Source organism: Diplotaxodon limnothrissa, linkage group LG9 (assembly GCF_057381915.1).
Source record: "Diplotaxodon limnothrissa isolate DT_005_m linkage group LG9, D_limnothrissa_male_GT1.1, whole genome shotgun sequence".
Taxonomy (NCBI): Eukaryota; Metazoa; Chordata; class Actinopteri; order Cichliformes; family Cichlidae; genus Diplotaxodon; species Diplotaxodon limnothrissa.
In genome coordinates this window covers 18721618-18746556 of record NC_140604.1, presented here as the reverse complement: position 1 = coordinate 18746556, position 24939 = coordinate 18721618, and the positions used below count along the sequence as shown (strand labels likewise).

The 24939-nt window shown below is 41.5% G+C and overlaps 3 protein-coding genes across 3 annotated transcripts in view; 2 read left to right on the top strand and 1 right to left on the bottom strand.

Moving 5' to 3' along the window:
• Positions 1–8016: 8016 nt before the first annotated feature.
• thnsl1 (threonine synthase like 1) lies at positions 8017–12373 on the bottom strand. The gene is made up of 3 exons (XM_085362065.1): positions 12319–12373; positions 9842–11245; positions 8017–9340 (listed from the first exon to the last, which is right to left on the bottom strand). The coding sequence occupies exons 2-3, from the start codon at positions 11213–11215 to the stop codon at positions 8537–8539; spliced, it is 2178 nt and encodes a 725-aa protein (XP_085218191.1). The 5' UTR covers positions 11216–11245; positions 12319–12373; the 3' UTR covers positions 8017–8536.
• Positions 12374–12966: 593 nt separating this feature from the next.
• enkur (enkurin, TRPC channel interacting protein) lies at positions 12967–15697 on the top strand. Its single transcript, XM_085362064.1, has 5 exons — positions 12967–13049; positions 14021–14166; positions 14253–14485; positions 14590–14736; positions 15521–15697. The coding sequence occupies exons 1-5, from the start codon at positions 12967–12969 to the stop codon at positions 15695–15697; spliced, it is 786 nt and encodes a 261-aa protein (XP_085218190.1).
• A 2329-nt stretch (positions 15698–18026) lies between these two features.
• prtfdc1a (phosphoribosyl transferase domain containing 1a) overlaps positions 18027–24939 on the top strand; it is a 28677-nt gene continuing 21764 nt past the window's right edge. The window contains exons 1-3 of the mRNA XM_085362812.1: positions 18027–18077; positions 18512–18618; positions 19347–19530. Coding sequence (XP_085218938.1) covers positions 18027–18077; positions 18512–18618; positions 19347–19530 — 342 coding nt within the window. The remainder of the gene's footprint in view (positions 18078–18511; positions 18619–19346; positions 19531–24939) is intronic.

The following is a 24939-nucleotide window of genomic DNA, read 5'->3' as shown; positions in this document are numbered from 1 at the left end:
TTGATACCACGGTTAGCATTTACAGGATATTGTTTTATACAGGAAAACTGTTACTCAATAAGGCCCATCTACTAGTTGTTTTTCTCTTTCTCTGTGACCCAAGAATTAATGTGTAAGACTCACAAGCTGGTACCCCAAGGTCGAAAACACCACAGAGATGAGACCACTTCCTTACTCCCATCCTCCCTTCCTTATCTCTTAGAAAAAGGCTCGTTAAAGGCTAGGTGGTTTGTTTCAGAATTCACTAATGAAAGAACTCTGTATTTTATGTCTAGGAGTGTATTTTGCTGGGATGATCATAAATTATAGCTGAACTGATAAACTACACACAGGATACTTCTTTGCTCAGAAGGCAGGAAGACGTTTCCTTATTTAGTCTGTACCGGTTTGAACTGGGAAAGCTGACACACGAACCTTTTTTTTCCTCTATATAAACTGCTGTGTATCAAATAAACCTTTGAGTCGATTTGGGAAGACAACCTGAAGCAGTCTGTGTTTCCTTGTTCTCCCAAGCTGCTCCCGGCGCTGTAACTAACCCAGCTGAATGGCATACCTGAGTGTTACTTTAAATAATTAGGAATCTTAGAAGGAAAGGACAGAACTCTGCTTATCGCTCACGCCACGGAGGAAACCCGGGACGGCAATTTCCTTCAGGAAACAAGCTAATTAGTGAACCTAGACAAGGATTACCAAATGCTGACCTTGCTCTGACTTAATGAAAATAACCAGGGCGGTGAAAAATCCGATTTTATGACATTATGTTGCAACTATACCTGTAAAACTGTGTTATAACTATGTGACTTTATAACTAAATTACTTTGTAGTTGTGTCATGTCACTAAAATTACTTAAGAAGACTCAATGCTGAAGACAAACAAGCTCATAAAAAAATTTGATTACTTCTTAAATTAGTTAGTCATATCAAAGTATCCCTTTCTGTGAAGACTCTTTTGACATTTTGAAATTTAAAATGAGTGGTCAAAGCATTTCTGTCACCAAGCTGTAGCATGTAGCTCCTCTCCTCCTCTCCCTTAGCTTCCCTGCTTAGCCTCTTATGTCCTTGTCTAGTCTCGTGTTTTTTGTATTACTTATCCCTGGAACATTCTCTCACAGTCCGTTCTCTAAAACCTAAAAGAGGAATTATGGATTTGATCAACTGGTCCCTAAATGCAATTGACACCCCTTTCTCAACGAGAAGTTTGGCCTTGGGTGAGCCTGAGTGCTGAAGATATCTACCTATTCGGAACCATGGTAACAGGGTTCTGGCGAATCAGAGCTGGCTTGGCCCTGACTTATCGAAGAATTAAGAAAGCGAAACCGGCTGTTCAAACCCCCACAAGGCTGCCCGCTGGGATTGAAACGATGGGAAGAGGTGAATAAAGCCTTGATTGATTTCACTGATTGATTGATTAAAGTCAACTCCCTGTGAACTACTTGAACCTTCCATTGCTGCTGCTATGATGCAACCTAAATCTCCTGTTATGACCATTTGTACCCACTGACCTTAGGGAACATCGACTTCTATGTCAAACTGTCCAGATGCTGGAAATCCCCAGAATTACCACAAACACTCTGGTTTGTGGTACTCTGGTCTATAGTACACTTCTACAATACATTTTGTATCTCAAAATGTACTATAGGTGTATGAAGGCTTGCAATTAGCTGTGAAATTAACATAAATTCACACTTTTCTCACACAGTACCTTTGTCATGTACTTACATTTGTTGCTCCCAACCCAAACACATCTGGCCAGTGACCAGACTAAACATTATCACGTGGTTTGTAGTGACACATTTTGGTTCACATGGAGTTTTTGTGACCACAGAGACTCGTCCTCTGACAATTTTTAATTGATTGTAATTCATTATAATATATTTATAATTCAACTGCACGTGCACCCCAGGCAGTGTCCTTAAAGTCAACATCATAGAACTATGACAGGAATGACTATTCGGTCATTGGATTTCCAGCTAACCACACCTGATTGTAACCTAAGCTTCACACTAAATTTACTGTACTGCAGTGTTGTGGATTTTGTTATGTATTTGCCTACAGAGAGTGATTCTCAACCAATGCAAACATGCTTCCATGCAGTCCAAATGCACCTCACTCGACGTGGATGGCACTGGGCATCAGTCAACAGGAAACAGTTAAGGAATTGACAATGAAGTTCACCAGGAATGGGAAAATTTAAACAATTGATGATCAAAAATGTTCTGCGAACAACGTGCAGGCAGTGTTCCAGTCAGTTTCCTTCCAGCTCTTTGTGTCTTCTAACCTTGCTCTTTTCCATGATGGACCAACAACAGCACTTAAATTCAATAGTTGCACCATAAACGGTGTTATAGATGCTGCCTTCATCTGACAACAGATGTTCAGCAGGTAGACAGGCAGTTCCTAGCTGGGCACAAAATGCCGTGGACTGCCAACGTGCTACCACCACTGAACTATAATTTCCCCCATAATGTTTCAAGGGACAACTGAAGGTCAGTTATAAAAATGTGTTTGGAATTTAGCAACACACACAAGGTGTGAAAATCCAGGAGGATTAGTTTTACACTTCCAAGCTTGTCTCCATTGATATCATTTAACCCCTGTCATTCAGCTGTCAGTCAGAGCCCTGCCTTCGAGCCACAGCTCATATCTCATCTTGCAGAGGTCCTTCATGGGGTCATCAATTTCTCATTCTCTTGGTGATTCTAGCAGACAGTTGGCAGAAGACTGCTGGAGACATCAGTTAAATCAAATCTTTTCTTCAACTTGCCTTTTGTCTTTAAGGCTATTAAAGACTGTAAACAATAGACACAAACACTGGTGTTTGTTCTTTAGCTCTCAGTTTGCATCAGCATGCAAATGAGTTGTTCCACTCCAAAAGCTACCATCTTCAGATGGATGAGTAAAAGTTGACACTTTCATTAGCTTTTCTCTCCCTCCTGTGTTAGTGAATGTGTTGCAGAAAACCAGGAAAACCTGGCTTCATTTGATGTTGACAAGCAATGGTTCTACTCTGAGCTCCTCACCCTACCTCTAAGGGAGAGCACAGGCACCCTTCAAAGAAAAAACATTTCTAAACCAGTCATGACGACCTTTGTAATATCATAATCGTATCATTAACGAAAATCAAATGACGAAGATGAAAACCCAAACCTCCTAAACCCATACAATGTTTATATTAAACTTTATTATTAATGGCTTTCCACCCAAACACTCTCACCAAAGCACGCAACCAGCTGCCAAGAATTTAACTCAGATCTTTGCAATGGTGGGCGAGTGTTTTTACCTTTGCTTCAGTACCAATATTTAGTGCCAGAATTATATGCCAATGCTTTCCTTTTTTTTAATGTGCCAAGATGGACAAGGATTAACTGTTCCCCCTGTGGGTTTTATTCTTGGCAGAGTGGAGAAGACTCTGAAATAGCATTTATTCAAAGCATCAAGGGACAGTAAAATGACACTGAACCAATGCTAATGACTTTCTGTGGGGATGTTTGAAGCTGCGGTTCATTTATACAACAAATGAGTGTAAAATTTGAAAAGACAGGGGAAACATTCTATATTTTTACACACATTAAACTCAACCATGGAAAGGCTTGCAGTTTTAATTTGACTGTGCCACATTGCCAGCCACTTCATTAGAATTGCTATTGTAAATATCATATCAGCCAATTACATGGCCTCAAGAGAACATGCTAAATTTCAAACCAAGCATCAGAATGAGGAAGAAGGATCTCTTAACTGGCTTTGAACCTGGCATGGTAGCTGAATCCAGATGGGCTGGTCTGAATATTTTAGGAACTGCTGATCTACTGGAATTTTTACACGCAATGCTTTCTATGGTTTACAGGGAATGGTCATAAAAAGAGAAAACACTCAGTGGGTGGTAAAAATACCTTGTTGATGCAGTAGGTCAGGAGAGAGTGACCAGATAGCTTACAGCTGACAGTAAGGCAACAGTAACTGAAATAAACACTTGTTACAGCAAAGGTATGCAGAAGAGCATCTCTGAATGCACAACATGTTGATCCTTGATGCAGAAGACCACACAGAGTATCACTTCTGTCACCTAAGAACAGGAAACTGAGCCTACAATTTGCACCATCTTACTTGAATTAAATTAACCCTCCTGCCATCCTTTAAAAAACTCACACCCATCACCCTAGGGACCATTCTCAGCCACGCCATAAAAAGACCATATATCCATATTTTATTCCACTTTAAATTAGCCAACCTTGTAAAACTACTTCTCCCTGAAATATTCATGTAAAGTTTTAATTATATTTTCGTTGTTTTAACCCTTCAAATCCCAGTGTTATTACATGAGCGCCCTGTGTTATAAGCCCCAAAAACCAAAAAACGAAACTAAATATTTCCACAAAAAACCAGTTGAAGTAATATGTGATTGTCATTATAAGTAGGCCTTTAGATGGACCAAAGATTGGCACCAACATACATTTTGACCTGCCATTATTTTTTTTGCATTTTTTTTGCAATTTAAAAATTAAAACTTCAAGGCCCTGAGTCTTCATTGACATCCAAGAAAAGAAGAAAAAATAAAATCATATGATGATAATTTGGGGTTGAAAAATAGCGTTTATAATGGAAGTCAATGGGCAGAAAATGGTCCCCAGGGTGATGGGTGTGGGGATTTCTGCTGCTCAGCCATTTTAGGCTGATTTAAGGAATTCACACTGGAATATTAACATTGACAGGTAAAAACTATCCTGTGGCAAGTTTGGTTATATTCCACTGAACACAGTGGAAATGGCAGCCATTTAACACATAGCAGTGGCACAAAAAGGTCCCAAGAAGGCAGGAAGGTTAAATTCAATTAAATTAGCTGAATATTATTGCTGACCATGTCCATCCTTTTATGGCCACAGTGTACACATCTTCTGATCACTGTGTCACAAAGTTTAAATCATCTCAGACTGGTTCCTTAAACATAAGAATGAGTTCACTCTACTCAGATGACCTCAACAGTCATCAGATAGCAATCCAACAGAGCACCTTTGGGATGTCTGGGAAAGGAAGATTTTAATCGTAGATGTGGAGCCGACAAATTAGCAGCGACTGTGTGATACTGATCACGTCAAAAGGGAACAAATGTCTGAGGAAGGTTTTTAACACCTCATTGAGTCTGTGCCATTAAGAATTCAGGCAGCTCTGAAGGCAAAAGGACAACACCACTGCTGATCGGTCTGGCCTGGCCCTGCTGAGATCCTCCTTGAAGTGTTTTGTTTTTTGTTTTTTTTTAGTAGCTCCAGTGCTTCACCAATCGTATTCTATCATTTTTAGTTGTGTTTAGTTTAGTATGTATTCTTTTTTTTTGGCGGGGAAAAATCCCAGTTCCCAAACCGACTACAGCTGACTGCAGTCGTGCAACACTTCTTCATAAACACCACAGGTTAATAAATTACCTGGCAGTGCTGTTGTTTTATAGGTTATATAAAGAATCTTTATAAAAGCAAGCAGCTAGAAGCAGAAGCACAATCTCAACATGGTCCACTGGATTTTCTTTCTAAACTCCTGCGATGCATTCATTTCTTCTTCTCTTTTCTATTTCCCTTCACTGTTAAAGAGGAGTTTCCATTATGCCAGTGGTTCACATTAAAGAGATGGGAACAGGCTGCTACCTGCAATTCTCCTTGCTCACCCAGCCGTGGGTCACTAGGTGCTGAGCGACAGCTGGCTGTCTCGTTCCCTCCACCACTCACACACACTAACAGTCACACACCTGCACACCACACTCATGTGGTTCCAGACTCCTTCCCACCCATTCTTTACATTCACCTGCCAAGCAGCTTTATAAGGCCAATGTTCAGAGCGATACAAACCGCAGTCATCGATCAGTCATCCTGTAAGTGTGGAAGAACAAACACACACACACACACACACACACACACACACACACACACACACACACACACACACACACACACACACACACACACACACACACACACACAATGTAAGCAACGACAAAGTGATTGTTAAGAAACAATACTGACTCGGTTAGACTTTTCTGATTGAAAAACAGTGGGATCAAGTTAGGAACACCAATGCAAGACTAAAGGTTCTAATAATGAATTACGACATTCCCTTAAATAACAAAAGAATAAATAAAAATGAAGGTTTTATTGATGTATGATGTTTGATACAAATTTGAATGGGGAATACAGTCAGGGGCTTTAAATTTGTGTGTTTTGCCCCCTTTTTATACACTCTCAAAGTATGAGTGTAGGAAGTACAAGACAGTCATAAACATGACTGTGCTAAAAAATACAAACAATAGCAACTACAGTTAATGGATAATGAAAAGGCAATCAAATGAGCTGATAAACCATAGCTCTAGAAGACCTAATAGGTACTACACACTGTGACTGTGATATTAAAGTGTTAACCAGATTGCCAGTTACTATTACAGAAAATACTTCTTCTCACTTCCTGCAAAGAGAGATAGTGATCCAGATCAGAGGGCATGCTAGCAAAGTGCTTTGTCAAATCCGGCCTGACTTTCCATCTATTTTAACAACTGCAGCCATAAGCAATCCTGCAGATCTATGAAACGTATCTTCCCCCTTCCTCTTGCCACAGCTGCTGAGGCAGCACCTGGATTTAAATGACTAGACTCATTTCTGAACGCCTGATGGTGACAGCTGAGGATGGAGAAATTACCCACAGACCTGTTTCTATTCTTTCTCATGTGAGAGGCATCTGGGAAGAATAACTGTAAATTGTTTCATTCCTTTATAACCACCACCTTAACAAGTTCACGTGCTGCATTCTTATCATCAAAATCCACGACGATACCATACAGTAAAAAAGTCTTTGACCACTTGTAGTTTGGTGATATTTTGTTAAGGAAATAGGAAACTTTAGTGGCCTTCATGAATAGTTCACAAGGACATTCACAGCTCTTCATGCCTTTTGTTTCTGTTCTCAGTCAAGATGATTGGGCCCTGAGGACACCAGTTAATGATCGATGGCGCTCCATTGTTCTTTCTTCTGTCCAGGTATGTTTTTACTGCACTGGCAGTGTGTTTGGGACCATTGTCATGCTGATAAATTAAGCCGTTGATAATTAGACACTATTCAGATCCATGGTGGATCAAAATCTGAGAAAATTTGACAAATCAGTTTTGACAAGATCGCCACCTTTGACTGAAATGCTAACTCCAAACCATGACAGAGCCACCATCATGTTTTACAGATGCCTGTAGACATTCTGAAAAGGGTCATGTTCAAGGACTGGACTGAAAATGGGTGAAAAAGCAGTCAATTACCAAAGATCTTAGAAAGCCCTTCAGAAAGGTTGGAGGACTATTGCTCAAGACCACTTTTGAAACAACTGCAAAAAAGTCTAGCTCCTTGGAATTAACAAATTTAAGAATCAAGTGATGGATTAAGACTTTTACACGGTGCTCTATAAGTCTGGTTTTTATGACAAAAAAAGCATTTTCTAGCTTATCGAGCAACTATTAAACTCCTCCAGGTTTACATGGTCAATACTGGAAAAAACGCAAATTACTAAGAAAAGATGAGGTGAATAAAACATCACTTTATAATTAAAAAATGATTTAACAGTCAGATTTTATTACTGCAGAAATGTGTGATTAAAGTAACAATATTGATTTTTACACCATATTTTACTGGTATTTGACCTTCCCCCTGCATCTACATCCATATACTGTTGATGAACGCAGCAGTAGCCAAGGGGTAGACATCCCCATCTAGTGAGCTTGGAATCCAGACTTTCATGAGAACAAATGTTGCATAATCAATAAATGAGTAATAAAGCTGTTTAAAGCTCTATTAGAGTATAATTTGTGTAAAATATGTTCATTTTTCTCAATCCTGGGGGCTCAGACAGATTTACCTTTTTAATTTGTCTTTAAATGCATTTTCACGAGGTTGCTCGCTCATTTGTTTCCCTTTATTGACATGTTAATCAAGATTTTAGGTTTTTTCTTTTGTAATGTGCAGAGGTGCACATAAGTGGTGCACATTTGCTGTCAAAATAAAAGACGTGCACCAGATAAGAAGTTGCAACGCGCGTTTGCGTACATATAAAAGGCACTGTTTTTGTCCGCTAGAGAGGGATTTTCACAGCACATTCTGCACCACATCTCTGTGCGTTCATCATTTGTTTGAAGCCAGCTCACCTTCTGCAACCACTTTTCCGAGTATACGCGCTTCTTTTGCGGTTCGGACTCCTGATATTTCTTTGGAGGTGGAGGAACACCAAAGTAACTGGTTAAAGGAGCTTCTTCAACATTTTTAAGAGTTCGAAACACATGTCTGTCCTCCTCCAGAAAATCTTATGTACACAAATGCGCGTTGCAACTTCTTATCTTGTGCGCGTTTTTTATTTTGACAGCGAATGCGAACCTGCGGACCACTTATGTGCACCCCTGGTAATGTGTTCTGTTTGCAGTAAAAATCAAGTGGATGAAACAAAGAGGACAAAGAAAAAGAGTACTTTTGTAATTTCTGGCTAATTACTTGAAGCTGGACATCAACAAAAGCTGGGATCATTTTACATAACTTTTAAGAAGGAGTCCTGTATCATGCTCTCCACCTGGTCTACCAGCACACTGTACTCTGCTTCACAAATGCTGTGTTTCCTCTTGGCACTTTCTTTCAGGCATTTTATCATCTCTCTGTGCATTTCTGGTCTGGATGCAATAAGTTCCAGCTTCTTGAGCTGCTCAGCGGGATCCTCTGGAATATTTGGGATTTGTAAAGCTTTGAACACAGCGGGAGCAAATTTCCCATAGTGAGCCGTGGAACAAAACACTACGGGACACGAGCCATCCTGCAGCCTATCAGCGACGAATTTAGCCACAGCCGTGTGTGTGTCCATGACGTAGCCCGTCTGTGTGTGAACTCTCTGGATGGCGGCCAAGCAGTCATCCTCAGAGCACCAGCCAGACAGCACTTCCTGCTGAATCGTGCCAAGAAGAGGCTCGGGAACCTGAAAGTGCTGCTGTCTGTCTAAGCGTGTGAACAGGTCCTTGACAAGATGGCTGTTTCCGTCGGAGACGTGGTAGATAAACCTCTCGAGGTTGGAGGACTTCAGGATATCTATAGCGGGGGAGTGGGAGAGCATCAGAGACCGTCCCCGAAGATCGTACTGGCCTGTCTTGATAAAGTCAGTGATGACACGGTTGTGGTTGGATGCACAGATAACTTTTCTTATCGGGATGCCCATTTGTTTGGCGTACACAGCTGACATGGCATTGCCAAAGTTGCCAGTAGGGATGCAAACATCAATGGGATCGCCGAATTTGATGACACCATCCCTGCACAGATCCAGATAGGCTGATGAATGATAGACCACCTGAAAGAGGAGAAAATGTTAGTAAAACTTTGCTTAGTGTTGCCAAAATAATACTGCCCTTGTGACTGACTAAAAATCACAGACTTTTAGCAAGTAAGTGAATTCCTGAAGAACAGCAAAACACCTGGATCAAACTTTTGGTGTTTTCACAACAACAGAATGGGAAACACAATAAAATTTCACTTTACAATAACGTTGTATTCCTGTTTCTGCATTTTAAAGAAAGACTGCATACTGGGGTCACAGTTTGAAGTTTAGTTCCACTTCCTTGCAGCACAAACCAGAAATGGACACCACTCACCTTCAAAATCAGTTTTTTAAAACACGTTGGCTGCAGCTCTGAAACAACCATTTTTGGTAACCATGGAAGTCTGCTGGCAACCAAAGCAATCACAATGTTGGCTACGAAAAAGCTTATTAAGATGTAATGTTATAATTAAATGCTTATATTTATAAAAATCAATGTCTTCTTGCAGCGACACTCGGTGATCAGCAACCTACCTGTGGCAACAGGCGTGCCCAGTTGATGGAGTTGCCGGTGCTGAGGACTGTGCCGTACTCTACAGCGAGATGCCCTGTCAGCCCCGCCTCCCCAAACATCCTCTTGATATTTCTCTGGCAGAAGTCAAAGTCTGACAGGACGCTGACACCCCTGGCATTGCCCTCCCTGTAGCTCATCATCTGGAGCTTCTGAATCTCACTCACTCCTCCCTCCGGGAAGAACACCAGGACGCCGGTGCGGTGTCTGTCAGTGCCGCTCAGCCTGCTGAAGCCACTGAGCACTGCACTGCCAGTGTCTCCAGATGTGGCTACCAGGATGAGGTAGTTGCACATGGGTGGGAGGCAGTAGGCGAAGAGCTGAGGCATCAGCTGCAAAGCGAGGTCCTTGAAGGAGGCGGTGGGGCCGTGAAAAAGCTCCTGAATGTACTGATTGTGGGCGAGGTGTTTTACAGGTGCGACAGCCTTGCTGCCAAAGTTTGATCCATACGCCTTGAATATCATTGTTCTGAGATCCAAAGCAGAGATGTCCAGAGGGTGGATGCACTTTTCAAGTAAAACTAACGCTCGCTCTGGGTACGACATCTCAACTAACCTCTGCCATTCGCGTGTGCCTATCTTTGGGAAGCCATTTTTGGGAACATAAAGTCCTCCATCTGGAGCCAGACCCTCCACAACCACATCACTAAAGTATATTTTCTGCTTGGACAATCCTGCGCTATCACATCGGGTTGAAATGAATGTTTCTTCATCACTTTTCTGGTATCTCTCCACAGCTTTCAGCACCTTCTCTGCTACCTCCTCCACTGTGTCTCCTGTTCCACACAGCACCCTCACATCCAGCCATTTCTCATAAAACTGTTTCCTGTAAAGCAAAATGTCCCTCATGGATACCCCTTCCTCCTGGCCCACTATCCTGTTCACCTTCATGCTGGTGAGTCTCTGTAAGATGTCCTCACTGTCCACATCCAGGTAGAAGACCAGCCCGCTCTGTTTGACATGCTGCATTGCTTCAGCATGAAGAGGATTAGAGCCCGTCAGGGAAACAACACACCCAGAGGCAGAGAAGTTACACAAAGCTCGACCTTCTTCCTCCAAGAAACACCTTCCGCCAACTGCTGCCAACTTAGCGGCAACAGGCATCTTCCATGCCGTCTCCAAGACATCATCATCAACATCTATGACAGGGAGTCCCAGTTTGTGGGCCACTATCTTCCCCACCGTAGTTTTTCCTGCTCCCGGAGGACCCATGAGCAGGATGTTCTTGTCTCCCAGGCAGGTGGATCTGGCGGAAAGCCATGATTTTTGTGTAGACAGTGAACTCAGGCACCATTTGGCAGCTCTTATTGGAAGCTGGCTTGTATTCAGTAAACCCATTCAGCAATCAAATGACAACTGCCCTTACCCCTGTGAAAAAGAACATATTTCAGTTTTCTTTCTTTCTTTTTTTTAGAACAATGGTATTCTAAGATTATAGTACACCTAAATTTACAAGTCAGCATGTTAGCTTTTTGACAGACCTTGAAAAGTATTATATAATCTTGTCACAAACCCCAACATCTTAAAGATAAGAAGACACCGTTCTAAAATCATTATCTCTTCCATTTAGACAATAACTCTTATTGCTTTTACATTGGCCCTAAAAAGCCATACCAAAGCTGTAAATGTAAACAGAAATTTTTCTGATTACTTAAGATGGGTAATAATAGACCTACCAAGCATATATGCAGTTACATTGCAAGTACATTTAAGTGCATTGACAGGCACACCTCCCCCTTTTTAGTCACATGCACTGATGTCCAAATGTGGTGAAAACTGTCCCACTTTAGGCACAGCATTTCTATGCCTTCTCCCTCATTGTACACAGCGAGAGGCTCTAATTTACAATGGCAGCGAGATGATTATCAGGCAGAAGAAAAGATAATATCTGCTGAAGATATCAGTATCTGATTACTGGGAGGTGGGGTTAACAAAATATCAGATAACATCATAAAAACAAACCTCCGCTTTGATTTTATACAAGTTGGTAAGCTTGTATAAAACAAGATAAAGTGCATCTGTCCTTCAGATGCCTGATGTGAGTTTTAACCTTCACACGCAAACATGTGCTTTACCCCATATGCAGTCTGCGGGGGACAAACTAGAAAACTCGAATTCATTGCAAGAACTTTTTTTTCATAATTCGTACAGTTCAATAGTGTTCAACAGCAGCATAAAAAGTATTTATTTGTTTTTTTAACGTAGGTCAGTTTGTTTCATTTAAATGGACCGTTAAGGTATAATTACAGATATCAGTAGCATGCTTAGATTTCTGCTTTCGAAGTTTAGAGAGTTAGCCGAGGAATTTAAAGACAGCTGCAGTTGTAATTACCAAGCTTATAAGCTTTGATAAAATATCGTAAAAGGCTGGGATAACTTCTCGGCTTATTCGGGACACTCGCAGATGACCGTAAATGAAATTGAATGAGCAATACACTTACGCAAATAACGACTTTCCATAAGCTCCACCTGTTAATAAATGGCTTTGTAAATTACGTAATTCTGTGATCTTGTTAGTTTACACAAGGAAATGAACTCTTTGCTGCAACAGTCTCCACAACAGTCGCCATAAATAACTATGGTGAGCCTAGAGGGACAAAATTATATTTATCACTGGAAGCAAAAAAAGAAAAGAAAAAATGCTTAATTACATATAAATTCAGCGACGTTTTAAACTGTAACCAAACAGCTTGGAAGTTGTAGCAAACATCTAGAAAAATCCACAAAACAAAGAGAAAATCTGAAGGCAAAGCTGAACTCTTTACTGCTTTCAAGTCTGCCTCGAAAATCCCCCCTCTAAACGCCGAACAAACTTCACGCGAAAATAGCATATAGCCCTAGTAATCTTAAAGCAAGAGGAGAAGAATATTTTATGCAATTTAATGGATAACGTGAAACATTTTACATTTGCAACTTTCAAAAATAACAAGATATAACCCTAAATGAGACACTTTCCGACCGCTCATGAACGCAACATCTGCTGTTCTTGTTTCCTAGCAACTAGCCGGTGTCAAACAAATTTGGACAATTTAAGGCTATTAGCCTTCAAAAGAAGCTACAGCACTCTTTCGTTAATCGCCTCTTTATTCATGATGTCTGAAGATGTCCATCCTCCAGAAAGTGCCTTCAATCTCCTTCCAGTGGAAGACAAAAAGAAGGAAAAAGCGCCCAGGTAAATTGCTTCAACTTAGCTCAAAGTACGCAGTTAGCTTTAAAGTGTTATTTGGGGTAAACAAAACAAAATCACGACATCAGTTTGACATTAAAGTTTTACAAAGTCTTTTGGGTTTTTGTTTGTTTGTTTGCTTGTTTTGTTTTCCAGAAATAACTAATAAACTTGGCGTAAGTAGTAAATTGTAGTTTTACAGAGAATTTTTTATTAAAATAAAGAGAAAAGAAAAACATTCCTATAGCTTTGTTTTTATTTGCGTTTTTAAATGTTTGCTTTTAGTTTTATGGAGATTGTTTTTAGAGTATGTTTGCTCATTTTTATTGAAACGTTTTGGTGTCTGTTAAAGGTTTCTTTTTTCCTTTTACGTATGTAAAGAGTTAATTAGAGAGATTTTATACTTGTTTGATGTTTTAGTAAAGACTCTGGATTCATGATTCCTTGTAAGCTTTTACTGTGTGTAACTGAGGAGACATTACATGCAAGTAGCTTGGTGGGAACCCAGTCCTGTTAGACATTTTTCCTGCGTGCATGCGCAGTGAACTGTTCGCTTCGAACAGGTATGGTAAACCCCCACTAGTCAGATGTTCTACACTACTGTAAATTTAGATTAGGTCGTAAAACAGATACGCAGCTTTTGGACGGTATTTTAAAAATAGTATAGGGGGGGAAATCCAGTATTGTGTAATAATGTAGTTGATTTAATGTTCTTTCAGTTTGTTATGTAAATTAAAATGAAAAACTAAAAAAACTCATCACTACCTATTTTGTTGACGAGTTTGACTTAAAAATAACAGCAGAAAAGACTAAAAATAGTGATTTATAATATTACATTTTGTGAGTACAGTATATCAATTCAGTTTTCTTTTATTTTAAAGCATAGTTTTCATTTGTTTTTAATTAAAATAATAATTTTGTTTTTAAGTTTTTGTAGTGATTGCTTCAACTAATGTGTTGCTTTTTCTTTTTTTAAGGTATGTATCAAAATTCAGGCCTGCAGTTATGTTGGAGAGAAAACTGGTGAAGGAGCCGATAAGGACGATGGGACCTGCCAGAGTGGAGTTGCCATCTCCAGAGAATTTCCTCAAGAAGCATTCGAAAGAGCCCAAACTGCCTGAACGTGAGTTCATCTGTCACACCGTTTTATTAGCGTGTGGGTTTGCCTTGAGATGGTGAATATGAGCTTCTTGGCATTGCATCTTTCAGAGACACAGAGCTCCAAAGATGTTCATAAAACCTGCTCTTTCACTGAGAGGAAACCTCCAGTCCCCAGAAGGAATGACAAACCACTGATGGGAATTCACACCAAGAGGGACTTTTTAAAGGAAACACCTGAACTGGTGCCAATGAAACCACAGCCTGCATGCGTAGACACCAGCAAGGGGCACAAACAGGTGCTGGAAAACTCAGGGCTTGTCCCAAAGTTCATCACACGAAAGGTATTTTCCTACAGTTGCTGCTTGCAGTCTTTTAAATATCAACATAAGGCATGCTAGAATAATATCATGTTTATATTTGCTCATAAAACACACCCTGCATGAAGGACTTTGGTAGAGTACCAGCGTACCTCCAGCAGCGCAGCGAAGCAGAGAGGAGGGCTCGAGAGGAGTATGAAAACTTTGTAAAAGCAGAGCGGGAGCAGAGGGCCATGAAACACATGACAGAGGAGGAGAGACAAGCCATCCTGAAGGTAAATAAATGCAGGGGAACCATGCTGGATCTTACAATTTAGTGGATTTAACTTGAGTTATACAGGGTTTTGAACTTCAGTTATTCACATGCATTAACACAGTGAAGCTGTAGGATGACAGTTAGATTGTTCTCAGTTAAAGTAAATGTTGAGGGTTCTTTGTCAGAGTACAGTTTTTCATTTAAACTTGATTTTTCTATATAAGGACTTGTAGTAGGAAGTCAGAAGACTAGCGGGACCATCGATATTTAACTTTAGATCCTTGATTTCTCAATGTGGGCATCATTATTTTGTGTTTAAGCTTTGCCTCGTGTGAGTAGGTGATATGGTATCCAGTGATTCATATGGCACAGAACAATGTTAATGTTTAGCCATTAACACGACACAGTGTCTGTCCCTGTGCGGGGTATGAGGCACAAAAACTGAGATCTCTGAGATCATTCCAGCAACATTTTCTGAGTTTAATTATAAAAATGTTCACAACTAAACTTGTATAAAGTGCATGTAACATCAAATTAATTAGAACTCTCATACTCGTGTATACTGTTTTTTAGTTCAAGAGATTTCTCCTCCTTAACTGCTGCACATGCAAAAATAAACAACAATACACCAAAGCCAAATCTGGCTGCAAAATATCAGTTTTCCTTCCTTACTCAGCAGGATTTCTTAGATAATTACCCTCTGTAACATCTCTGACTGATGCCTGTTTACTCAGAAAAGCCTTGAATACAGATAGTCTGTCTTGTGACATTGATGCGTTTCCTTCCCCAAATCTTCTGTCCAGCGCCTGAAGGAGACCTGGGATAAGCTACATCACGAGTACCAGGCCCTTCCCCTCATCATCGACACTATGTCACAGAGGGCCACCAAGGACTGCCTCGAAAGGCAAATGAAGCAGCTGGAGGACGACATCGACTTATTCGAGAGGTTCAAAATCATCTACATACCTAACGATGATTAAACTCAGCAGAGATGAGATGCAGTGTAGTGAATGTTGTTATTTGCCCCATTCATGAGGAAAATAAACTGGTTGATTTACTGTATATTTTTTGCAGTGTCAGTTCATTTTTTTACAAAGCTAATACAAAATACAAGATTTTTTTTCAGACAAACAACACTCACATGAATTTATGACTTGGGCCACTTCCATGTGTAGTCCAAAAACATAAATTTGTTGTGCTGTGTCATAACATGAGAGAAAGTTTTGGCTGATGATGACGAACCCTGCTATTTAGTTTCTGTGAGATTTTAACAGAGGAAGAAAAGCTCAAAACATAAATCAGGTTACAAGCTCAACACCGACTTCCTTTAACCCTCTTGCTCTTTTAAAGCTATCAGGGGAAAGTAGATTACAAGGTTGTTGTTGTTTTCCAGCATGATCTCAGTTTAAACTGAGTTTTGAGGATGAGTTCTGGCAGAAGATCAACCCTTAAGATACTGAAACTATGACTGTTCCCTCCTGCGCTCATGTCCCTTCCAACGTTTGGCCTTTTGAGTTTGAAGGTTGTTTCATGACTAAAGCCCAAATGATGCAGGATTTTTAAGAGCAATACTAAATTCACTATTTTGGGCATTTAAAATTCTGATATATCAGCCAATACATTTTTTTCTGTCAGTCACATGTAAGATAAACATCTTTTTCTGGCATTTGTTGTGTAGCTGCCAAGAGGGAACTTGCAGAGTGTCCTCTTTGGGGAAAACAATGCAATGTCAACACTCATATCATGGTTGAACGGTGTTTCTCTGATGTTGTCATTACTTTATAAATTTTCACTTGTCGCCCAGTATAAATAGCTAATATCCAAAACCATCAGACTCTATTCACAACTTTTCTTTCACGTTATCTCCATTACTCACAGTTCCAGTTAAATTAGGACAGTCGACAGTTGCAACGTGACACTTTAATACAAGTTAAATGTAAGTCAAAGTGGCACATGAATTTGCAAAATAAATGGAAAAACATTTTACAATAAATCTAAATGTTTGCTTTTGTCTGTCATGTTTTTGAGCCCGATGTGACGTCAAAAAACTTGGCAAGTCATGTACTAAAATTTTCCTCAGACTTTCTGATTTGTTTGACACTTGTGCAGGACTGTGCTGTTAACTGAAGTTTTTATTTCAGTTGGGCAGCACAGCAGTGGAGTGGCTAGAACAGTTTTTTCATAGCAAGGAGGTCTCGAGTTTAAATCTATCAGTCACTTGGTGCCTTTCTGTGTGGGTTTTCTTTGGTTCTCCAGCTTCCTCCCACAGTCCAATGACATGCTTGTTAAATGAAATTTGGCCTTCATTTGAATGGTGATCTGTCTCTTGCTGTTAGCCTTTTGATGGATTGGCAAGCTGTTCAAGGTGCACCCCAAATTTAACTTTATAACAGCAGGTCCAGCCTTTTCACAACACTAAATTGGATAAGGAGTTAAGAAAACGAATGGATTTTGGCTTTCAATAAGTATCAGAACAACGTGATCTCAGCCCCTTAGTTCTCATTTACAAGTGTCCTCCATGAAATCCCAAATTCACTCCCCCACAAGGCTGTGGCTGTGTTTACTTCAGGTCACATTTCTCATTTTGTTTTTTCTGATGAATTACCCACTATTTCCCCAAAGTAATCACATTACATTGTTGTGATCTCAATATCGACCAAAGTAATTGCAATTACAATTTTTACTGTCACTGAGCAGCCCTTCATTCAAGTGGATTTTCAAGTCTAGCTCTTCTTTTCTCCTTCTGTGAATACATAAATCCAGAGCTAAAATTTAAGCATTTATTAAATGACAAATAATTTCTTATTGTGTTCCTTAAAAAGTATAATCCCTCAGAAAACTGAATAAAATTTACTGCTTACGTACTGAACCAATCATTTGTTGTTAGATTTCTTTCCCCCTTCCCCCGTCTGCAGTGGCCTGCGATGCGGCCACGAGCCAGCACAGCATCACATGAAGCTGATTATCCATGTAAATCTCCACAACCAAAACAACGCTTTCCTTTTGCACAAATGACTCAAGCGTGATCGCACAGCCCATGAGGCTGGCTGGGACTCGTCTGGATGCCTCGCCTTCCTATTTTCCCTCTCTGCTTTGTGAGTGGGCGCTGAAAAGAAGGCAACAGTAACAGTAAGTGATGATTTGTTAACAACAGATTAGAGATGTTGCTCTGGATGTTAGTGAAGGTCGTATTTGAAGAAATGTTTCTCTACGTGTTACCACTTTTGTCTTGTTCAGAAGGAAGTAAGCTGTTTTTGTGTTTTCACTTAAGGTCACTTTCACGTGGATTCACCTATAAGTTGTGCCACAATGTCAGCACTGCTACAGATGGACAATGCAGAGATAAAAAAAAGAATTGTGGTATGTTTAACACCACGTTTAAACATCTATAGTGCTAAAGTATTGTTTGGTAGTTACTTTTACGGCTATTAGAGGCTATTATTCCCGTTTTTGCTACTTAATATCTTTTGTGGTTTTGTAATAAACAAAGCAGTAAAGACGACTGTCTGCTTTCAATTTTAGTTGTTTTTTTTTAATTCAGAGATTTAAAAAAATATATAACTTCCAAATTTTTTTGTTTATCAAGACACACAAGTCAACTAAATGAAACTAAAATGAAAAAGCAAAGCAATTTTATAGTAACGTAAATTAAATAAATATAAATAATTGATTAAAACAAACATCATCACACTATAATGATTGTAGCATATGTATGTATGTATGTATTGTTGTATCTTCCCAGCATATGTTTATACTGCCAATAATCGGTCCTGACAATAATTTGCCTGTCCTAGATAAAAGATGATTGGCCAGGCTACAGTCTGGACCTGTTCACCTATCCTGAGCACTACCATGATGACATCGAGAGTATTTACATTCCACATGGGGTAATCATGAATAGGTAAGAAAGGCCTACAACATCACAATGATGTCATAAAATTTCGTAAAATCACACGCTGCGTGAATATATGTTAAAATGTCACATTTTTACAGCTTATTGACAACAAAAGATTTCAGCCACTTCTGCTCCAATCGTATGGTAAATGGCCTGTATTTGTATAGCACTTTTCTAGTCCCCAAGGACCCCAAAGCACTTTACACAACCAGTCATCCACCCATTCACTCACTGGTGATGGCAAGCTACATTGTAGCCACAGCCACCCTGGGGCGCACTGACAGAGGCGAGGCTGCCGGACCCTGGCGCCACCCAGCCCTCTGACCACCACCAGTAGGCAACGGGTGTAGTGTCTTGCTCAAGGACACAACGACCGAGACTGTTCAACCCGGGGCTCGAACCTTGGCGAACTCCCAACTCTTGAGCCACAATCGCCCCTAATGAGGCATACGAGTAAAGAAAATAAAATACACTATTTCAGAATGTAGCGTTCAACATCACAGGTCAAAGGAGGACAATCTTTGTTTGAGCTTATTATTTTCCCAATACAACATTATGTTGCTTTACAATGACACGAAAACATTATATGCTATCCTAGATTTCTATATTAACAATGCTGACAGCATAAAACATCAAACTAAAAGGCATGAAACATCAAAGGGCTGTTGCCCTTAGGAGGGGGCTGCGATCTCTGAGTGTTCTCATTTGTAGTATGATTTGATTTGCTCTTGCAGGACCGAACGCCTGGCCCACTACATCATGGATGACTATCGGGATGACAACATAATGGTCCTGTGTGTTCTGAAGGGAGGCTACAAATTCTGTGCAGATCTGGTGGAGTTCATCAAGATTCTCGGCCGGAACTCCAACAAGTACCTGGAGACCCGAGTAGAGTTCATCCGTCTGAAGAGCTACCTGGTGGGTAGTGCAGCAATCTATGAAAAAACTTTCATAAATTGCCTCAAAGGGCATTTTGCCCAGCATCTCCACCCTATGGTGTGACAGGTACGCTGTTAGATTTTTACATTTAATTAATGCTTTAAGTTAGGAATGTTTCACGTAGCTTTGAGCTCTCCATCAAGTCTCAGAACTGGACCTCTTAATTTTAATTGAGGTGTAGGTGCCTATTGGAGTAACTATCTGCCAAATCACATGGCAAAAAGTCTGTAAATGAGTAAAGGTGTAGTAGTTTAGCCATATGCTGCTATCACAAATTACAAGACATCTCTGTCTGTGCAATGAACCCATAAAGTTTATGGATGCACCTTGTTAACCAAGCTTGCCACTGTGGGCTGATAACTTGGAACTCCATCATTTCATCCAGATGTGATCACTTCTGGCTGAAAAACAACATGGCAGTAGGTAAACTGAGGATTTACAAACTAATGAACACATGGCAAATGTCAAAACATTACAACATATTACATGCTTTAATCACATCGTCCCATTTTTTTCCTTCTTATACACTCCAGCTCAAATATTAGTGAAATATTCTTGGTTCTAGCTTTCCACCTGGGAGGACTTCCTTTGCAGTTTTATATCAGTCAATTGACTGAATATGTTGTGTAAACAGACGAAGCAAGCAATGTGAGGATTCCAATCTCCTATCAGGAAGTGGAACATGCATTTTTACTGTGCTTTTTTGTTATTTTAACCTTAAATAAATAAAAGTAAAACAAAATCTTAAATGATAATGACCACAATTTTTGCGGAAGCCCTGCTTTCAACGCAGACTTTAGCCAGAGCCACCAGATGTCACTGTTGTTCATGTTTAATGTGAAACATTCACACAGGGCAACTCAAGGACGACTCATTGTGGAGTGACTGCATAGCTCAGGTCATGAAAATAGCAGTCTGCTAATTGGTGCAGCTGTTGCTGCCAAGAAAAACTGCTCATGTCATGATGGAGTCCAACACCTGGAATGCATAAACTGTGGAACGATGCAGCAGTGGTAACAATTATATCAACTGTCGGCAAAGTCACTTGTTTTATTGTGGTGTGTTTTGGCAAGCAGCACATCTGAAAGGATGTGATTTGTTTTTCTCTACATGTGGTCACATTTTTTTAGTCCCTTTTGAGCACGGGGGAGGATTCACTGGCTTTCGTGGAGGTTAAAGCAGCGAGGACAGCCTAGTGATGCTGTGATGTTCCACGATATTAAGAAAATAAGGTTTTTATTTTTCTTAGGGCAAGGTTGAATGAGTTATTTAAATAATACCAAAATAAGTTCAACTTACTAGAGCTTTATTTAACTCTGTGAAGGCTACAGAAAATTAAGACAAAAGTACAAAACTGGCAGAAATCAACCTTAAATCTGAAAAGATATGATGACAAGTTAAGAGACCATACAAAAGTATAATCTTATATTAAAGTTCATCTGATTCCTGATCATTGTATTTTGATGTCAACAACATGGCTTGGGGTAGCGGTTGCTGTTACTGCACTGTAGGACTGTGTGTTTGAGTGATAATGTCATTAGTCAATCTCGCAGATCATGATGGAGACATGTGACCTGCCCCAGGCCAGGATTTTGTCCACGTCACTGCTGCTCTTATCCGAGTGATGCATCTATAGCAGCTACTGGAACAAGAAGGCATCGGTGGGCAAGGGACGAAAACAGGGCGTTGTTGGAATGCTACTACGCAAGTAACCCCGGCGGAAGGGGCTACATGAATAGGATGAGGGACCTATGGATTCTTCGATACCCAACATCCACAATGACGGCGAAACAACTAGTAGCTCAGTGTTCCAACATTCGAAAGAAGGGACTGCTCTCACAGCTAGAGATTGACGAGGTACAACACAAATGCTACGGCAAGGAGGAGTCAGGACGCCAGGTCAGGGGGGAGATATCATCACCCCCACCCGAGATTGGGTACATAGCCCCAAGTGCGATAGGAGAAGGATCGTTGAGTGCGAGAGGAACTGACCTGAAAAATAGGATCATGGCCAAGCTTGAAACCTGGATCCCCCGTAGCCGGTTACCAAGATTACGTGAAGTACCCTCAGAAGGTCTGCTAGATGATGTTAATGCAGCACTACGGGCAATACCTACAACCACGATTACCGACACTAACAAGCTGATCTACAATACGGCAGCAGTGATCAGTGAGATGCTTGGCTACAAGTTGAACAGCCACAAGGGGCAGTACCCTCCATGGAGAAGGAGGCTAGAGGGCAAGATCAAAGTAGCACGGAGGGAGGTTAGCCAACTAACGGAGTTGCAGAAAGGTGCGACGAATAAGGTGCCTAAGAAATACAGCAAGCTGTCCATACCTGAGGCCTTGGAAACTGCCAAGCAAAGACTCACAGCCTTGGCCAGCCGCTTGAGGAGGTACACCAGAGAGATAGAAGGCAGGAGAATAAACCAGCTGTTCTCCACAGAACCAACAAAGGTGTACTCTCAGTGGCAAGGGAACAATAAGAGAACAGCACCACCAAGGCTGGAGACGGAGCAATACTGGAAGAGCATATGGGAGAAGGATGCAACCCATAACGGCAATGCTCAGTGGCTAGTGGATCTGAGGGCAGACCACAGCGACCTCCCTGAACAGGGTCCAGTAACCATCACAGTGGCAGATATCCAAGAAAGGGTCTCCAGTATGAAGAGTTGGACAGCACCAGGGCCCGACATGGTTCACGCCTACTGGCTGAAGAAGCTGACTGCACTCCACGAGCGTCTGGCAGCACAAATGAACCAGCTGCTAGTTAACGAGAGACACCCGGAATGGCTAACTGAAGGCCGGACGGTCCTGATCCCCAAGGACCCCAAGAAGGGACCGGTCCCCTCCAACTACCGACCAATAACCTGCCTCAGTACTACATGGAAGCTCCTGTCAGGCATCATATCGGCTAAGATGAACAGGCACATGGGTCAATACATGAGCGGGACACAGAAAGGAATTGGCAAGAATACCAGAGGCGCAAAACACCAGCTACTGGTAGACAGAACAATCAGCCGAGACTGCAAGACCAGACTGACCAACCTGTGCACTGCCTGGATTGATTACAAGAAGGCCTATGACTCAATGCCCCACAGCTGGATACTGGAATGCCTAGAATTGTACAAGATCAATGGGACCCTAAGAGCCTTCATCAGGAACTCAATGGGGATGTGGCGTACAACACTAGAGGCCAACTCCAAGCCCATAGCACAAGTTACCATCAAGTGCGGGATCTACCAAGGAGATGCTCTGTCCCCACTGCTGTTCTGCATAGGCCTGAACCCCCTCAGTGAGATCATTAACAAGACTGGCTACGGATACCGACTACGGAACGGAGCAGTTGTCAGCCACCTCCTGTACATGGATGACATCAAGCTGTATGCCAAGAGTGAACGAGACATCGATTCACTGATCCACACTACCAGGCTATACAGCAATGACATTGGAATGTCGTTCGGACTGGAGAAGTGTAGTCGGATGGTAACAAAGAGAGGGAAGGTAGTCAGAACTGAGGGGATTGAACTACCAGAAGGCAACATTGCAGACATAGAGGACAGTTACAAGTACCTGGGGATCCCGCAGGCAAATGGGAACCATGAAGAGGCCGCTAGAAAGGCTGCAACCACCAAGTACCTGCAGAGGGTCAGGCAAGTCCTGAGGAGTCAGCTGAATGGTAAGAACAAGATCCGGGCCATCAACACATACGCCCTGCCCGTGATCAGGTACCCTGCTGGGGTAATAGGCTGGCCAAAGGAGGAGATAGAAGCCACTGACATAAAGACAAGAAAGCTCCTGACCATGCATGGAGGGTTTCACCCCAAGTCCAGCACCCTGAGGCTGTACGCTAAGCGGAAGGAAGGGGGCCGGGGACTGGTGAGTGTCAGCACCACAGTCCAGGATGAGACAAGGAACATCCAAGAATACATTGGGAAGATGGCCCCAACTGACCGAGTGCTCAGTGAATACCTCAGGCAGCAGAAACCCAAGAAAGAGGAGGGAGACGAGGAACCATCATGGAAGGACAGGCCCCTGCACGGTACCCAGCCAACATTTATATGTGGGGCCCATATGGTTTGGAAATGGGCTGAAAAATGGGCCCCATATAGGATTGTCCGCGGGTTCCGTAATGGCCCCATATTAAATGCCCATATAGGTGTTATGTTAGGAAAATCTGGGAACTAAATGGGCCCCAACTGGGAAAAGTACACAGAAACCCACCTGGGCCCCATCTTTCAAGTTTTTGTGGGTACCATGTAGGCACCACATAGGCTAAAAAGTGGGTTTTAAGTGGGATTGTCCGCAGGTTCCATAATGGCCCCATTTTATAAGCCCATCTCAGTGTTATATTGGTAAAATCTGGGAACTAAATGTGCCCCAACTGGGCAAAGTACACAGAAACCCACCTGGGCCCCATCTTTCAAGTTTTTTGTGGGTACCATGTGGGCACCACATAGGCTAAAAAGTGGGTTTTAAGTGGGATTGTCCGCGGGTTCCATAATGGCCCCATTTAATAAGCCCATCTCGGTATTATATTGGTAAAATCTGGGAACTAGATGGACCCCAACTGGGCAAAGTACACAGAAACCCACCCGGGCCCCATCTTTCAAGTTTTTGTGGGTACCATGTGGGCACCACATAGGCTAAAAAGTGGGTTTTAAGTGGGATTGTCCGCGGGTTCCGTAATGGCCCCATTTTATAAGCCCATCTCGGTGTTATATTGGTAAAATCTGGGAACTAAATGGGCCCCAACTGGGCAAAGTACACAGAAACCCACCCGGGCCCCACCTTTCAAGTTGTTTTGTGGGTACCATGTGAGTACCACATAGGCTAAAAAGTGGGTTTTAAGTGGGATTGTCCGCGGGTTCCATAATGGCCCCATTTTGTAAGCCCATCTCGGTGTTATATTGGTATAATCTGGGAACTAAATGGACCCCAACTGGGCAAAGTACAAAGAAACCCACCCAGGCCCCACCTTTCAAGTTGTTTTGTGGGTACCATGTGAGTACCACATAGGCTAAAAAGTGGGTTTTAAGTGGGATTGTCCGCGGGTTCCATAATGGCCCCATTTTATAAGCCCATCTCGGTGTTATATAGGTAAAATCTGGGAACTAAATGGACCCCAACTGGGCAAAGTACACTGAAACCCACCTAGGCCCCATTTTTCAAGTTCTTAGTGGGTACAACATGAGGAAAACATGAGCTAAAAAGTTGGAATGGCATTAGCAGTGGGTTCTGTATTTGCATCTTATTTCTAGTTTGAATTGACTAAGTTCTGGCACTGAGTGGGCCCCATGTAGTAAAACAGTCACAAAATCAATTTTTCAGACGGCTAATACGGGTTCTGTGACACAAAGACACCAAATATATTAAAGCTGACCGCAA

Excerpts from the sequence above, each read along its gene's own strand:
- thnsl1 (XM_085362065.1), bottom strand. The coding sequence starts at position 11,215 with ATGGGTTTACTGAATACAAGCCAGCTTCCAATAAGAGCTGCCAAATGG. Across the intron at positions 9,341-9,841 it reads GGGCACGCCTGTTGCCACAG|GTGGTCTATCATTCATCAGC; the intron begins GTAGGTTGCTGA and ends CTCCTCTTTCAG.
- enkur (XM_085362064.1), top strand. The coding sequence starts at position 12,967 with ATGATGTCTGAAGATGTCCATCCTCCAGAAAGTGCCTTCAATCTCCTT. Across the intron at positions 13,050-14,020 it reads AAGAAGGAAAAAGCGCCCAG|GTATGTATCAAAATTCAGGC; the intron begins GTAAATTGCTTC and ends TCTTTTTTTAAG. Across the intron at positions 14,486-14,589 it reads CAAAGTTCATCACACGAAAG|GACTTTGGTAGAGTACCAGC; the intron begins GTATTTTCCTAC and ends CCCTGCATGAAG.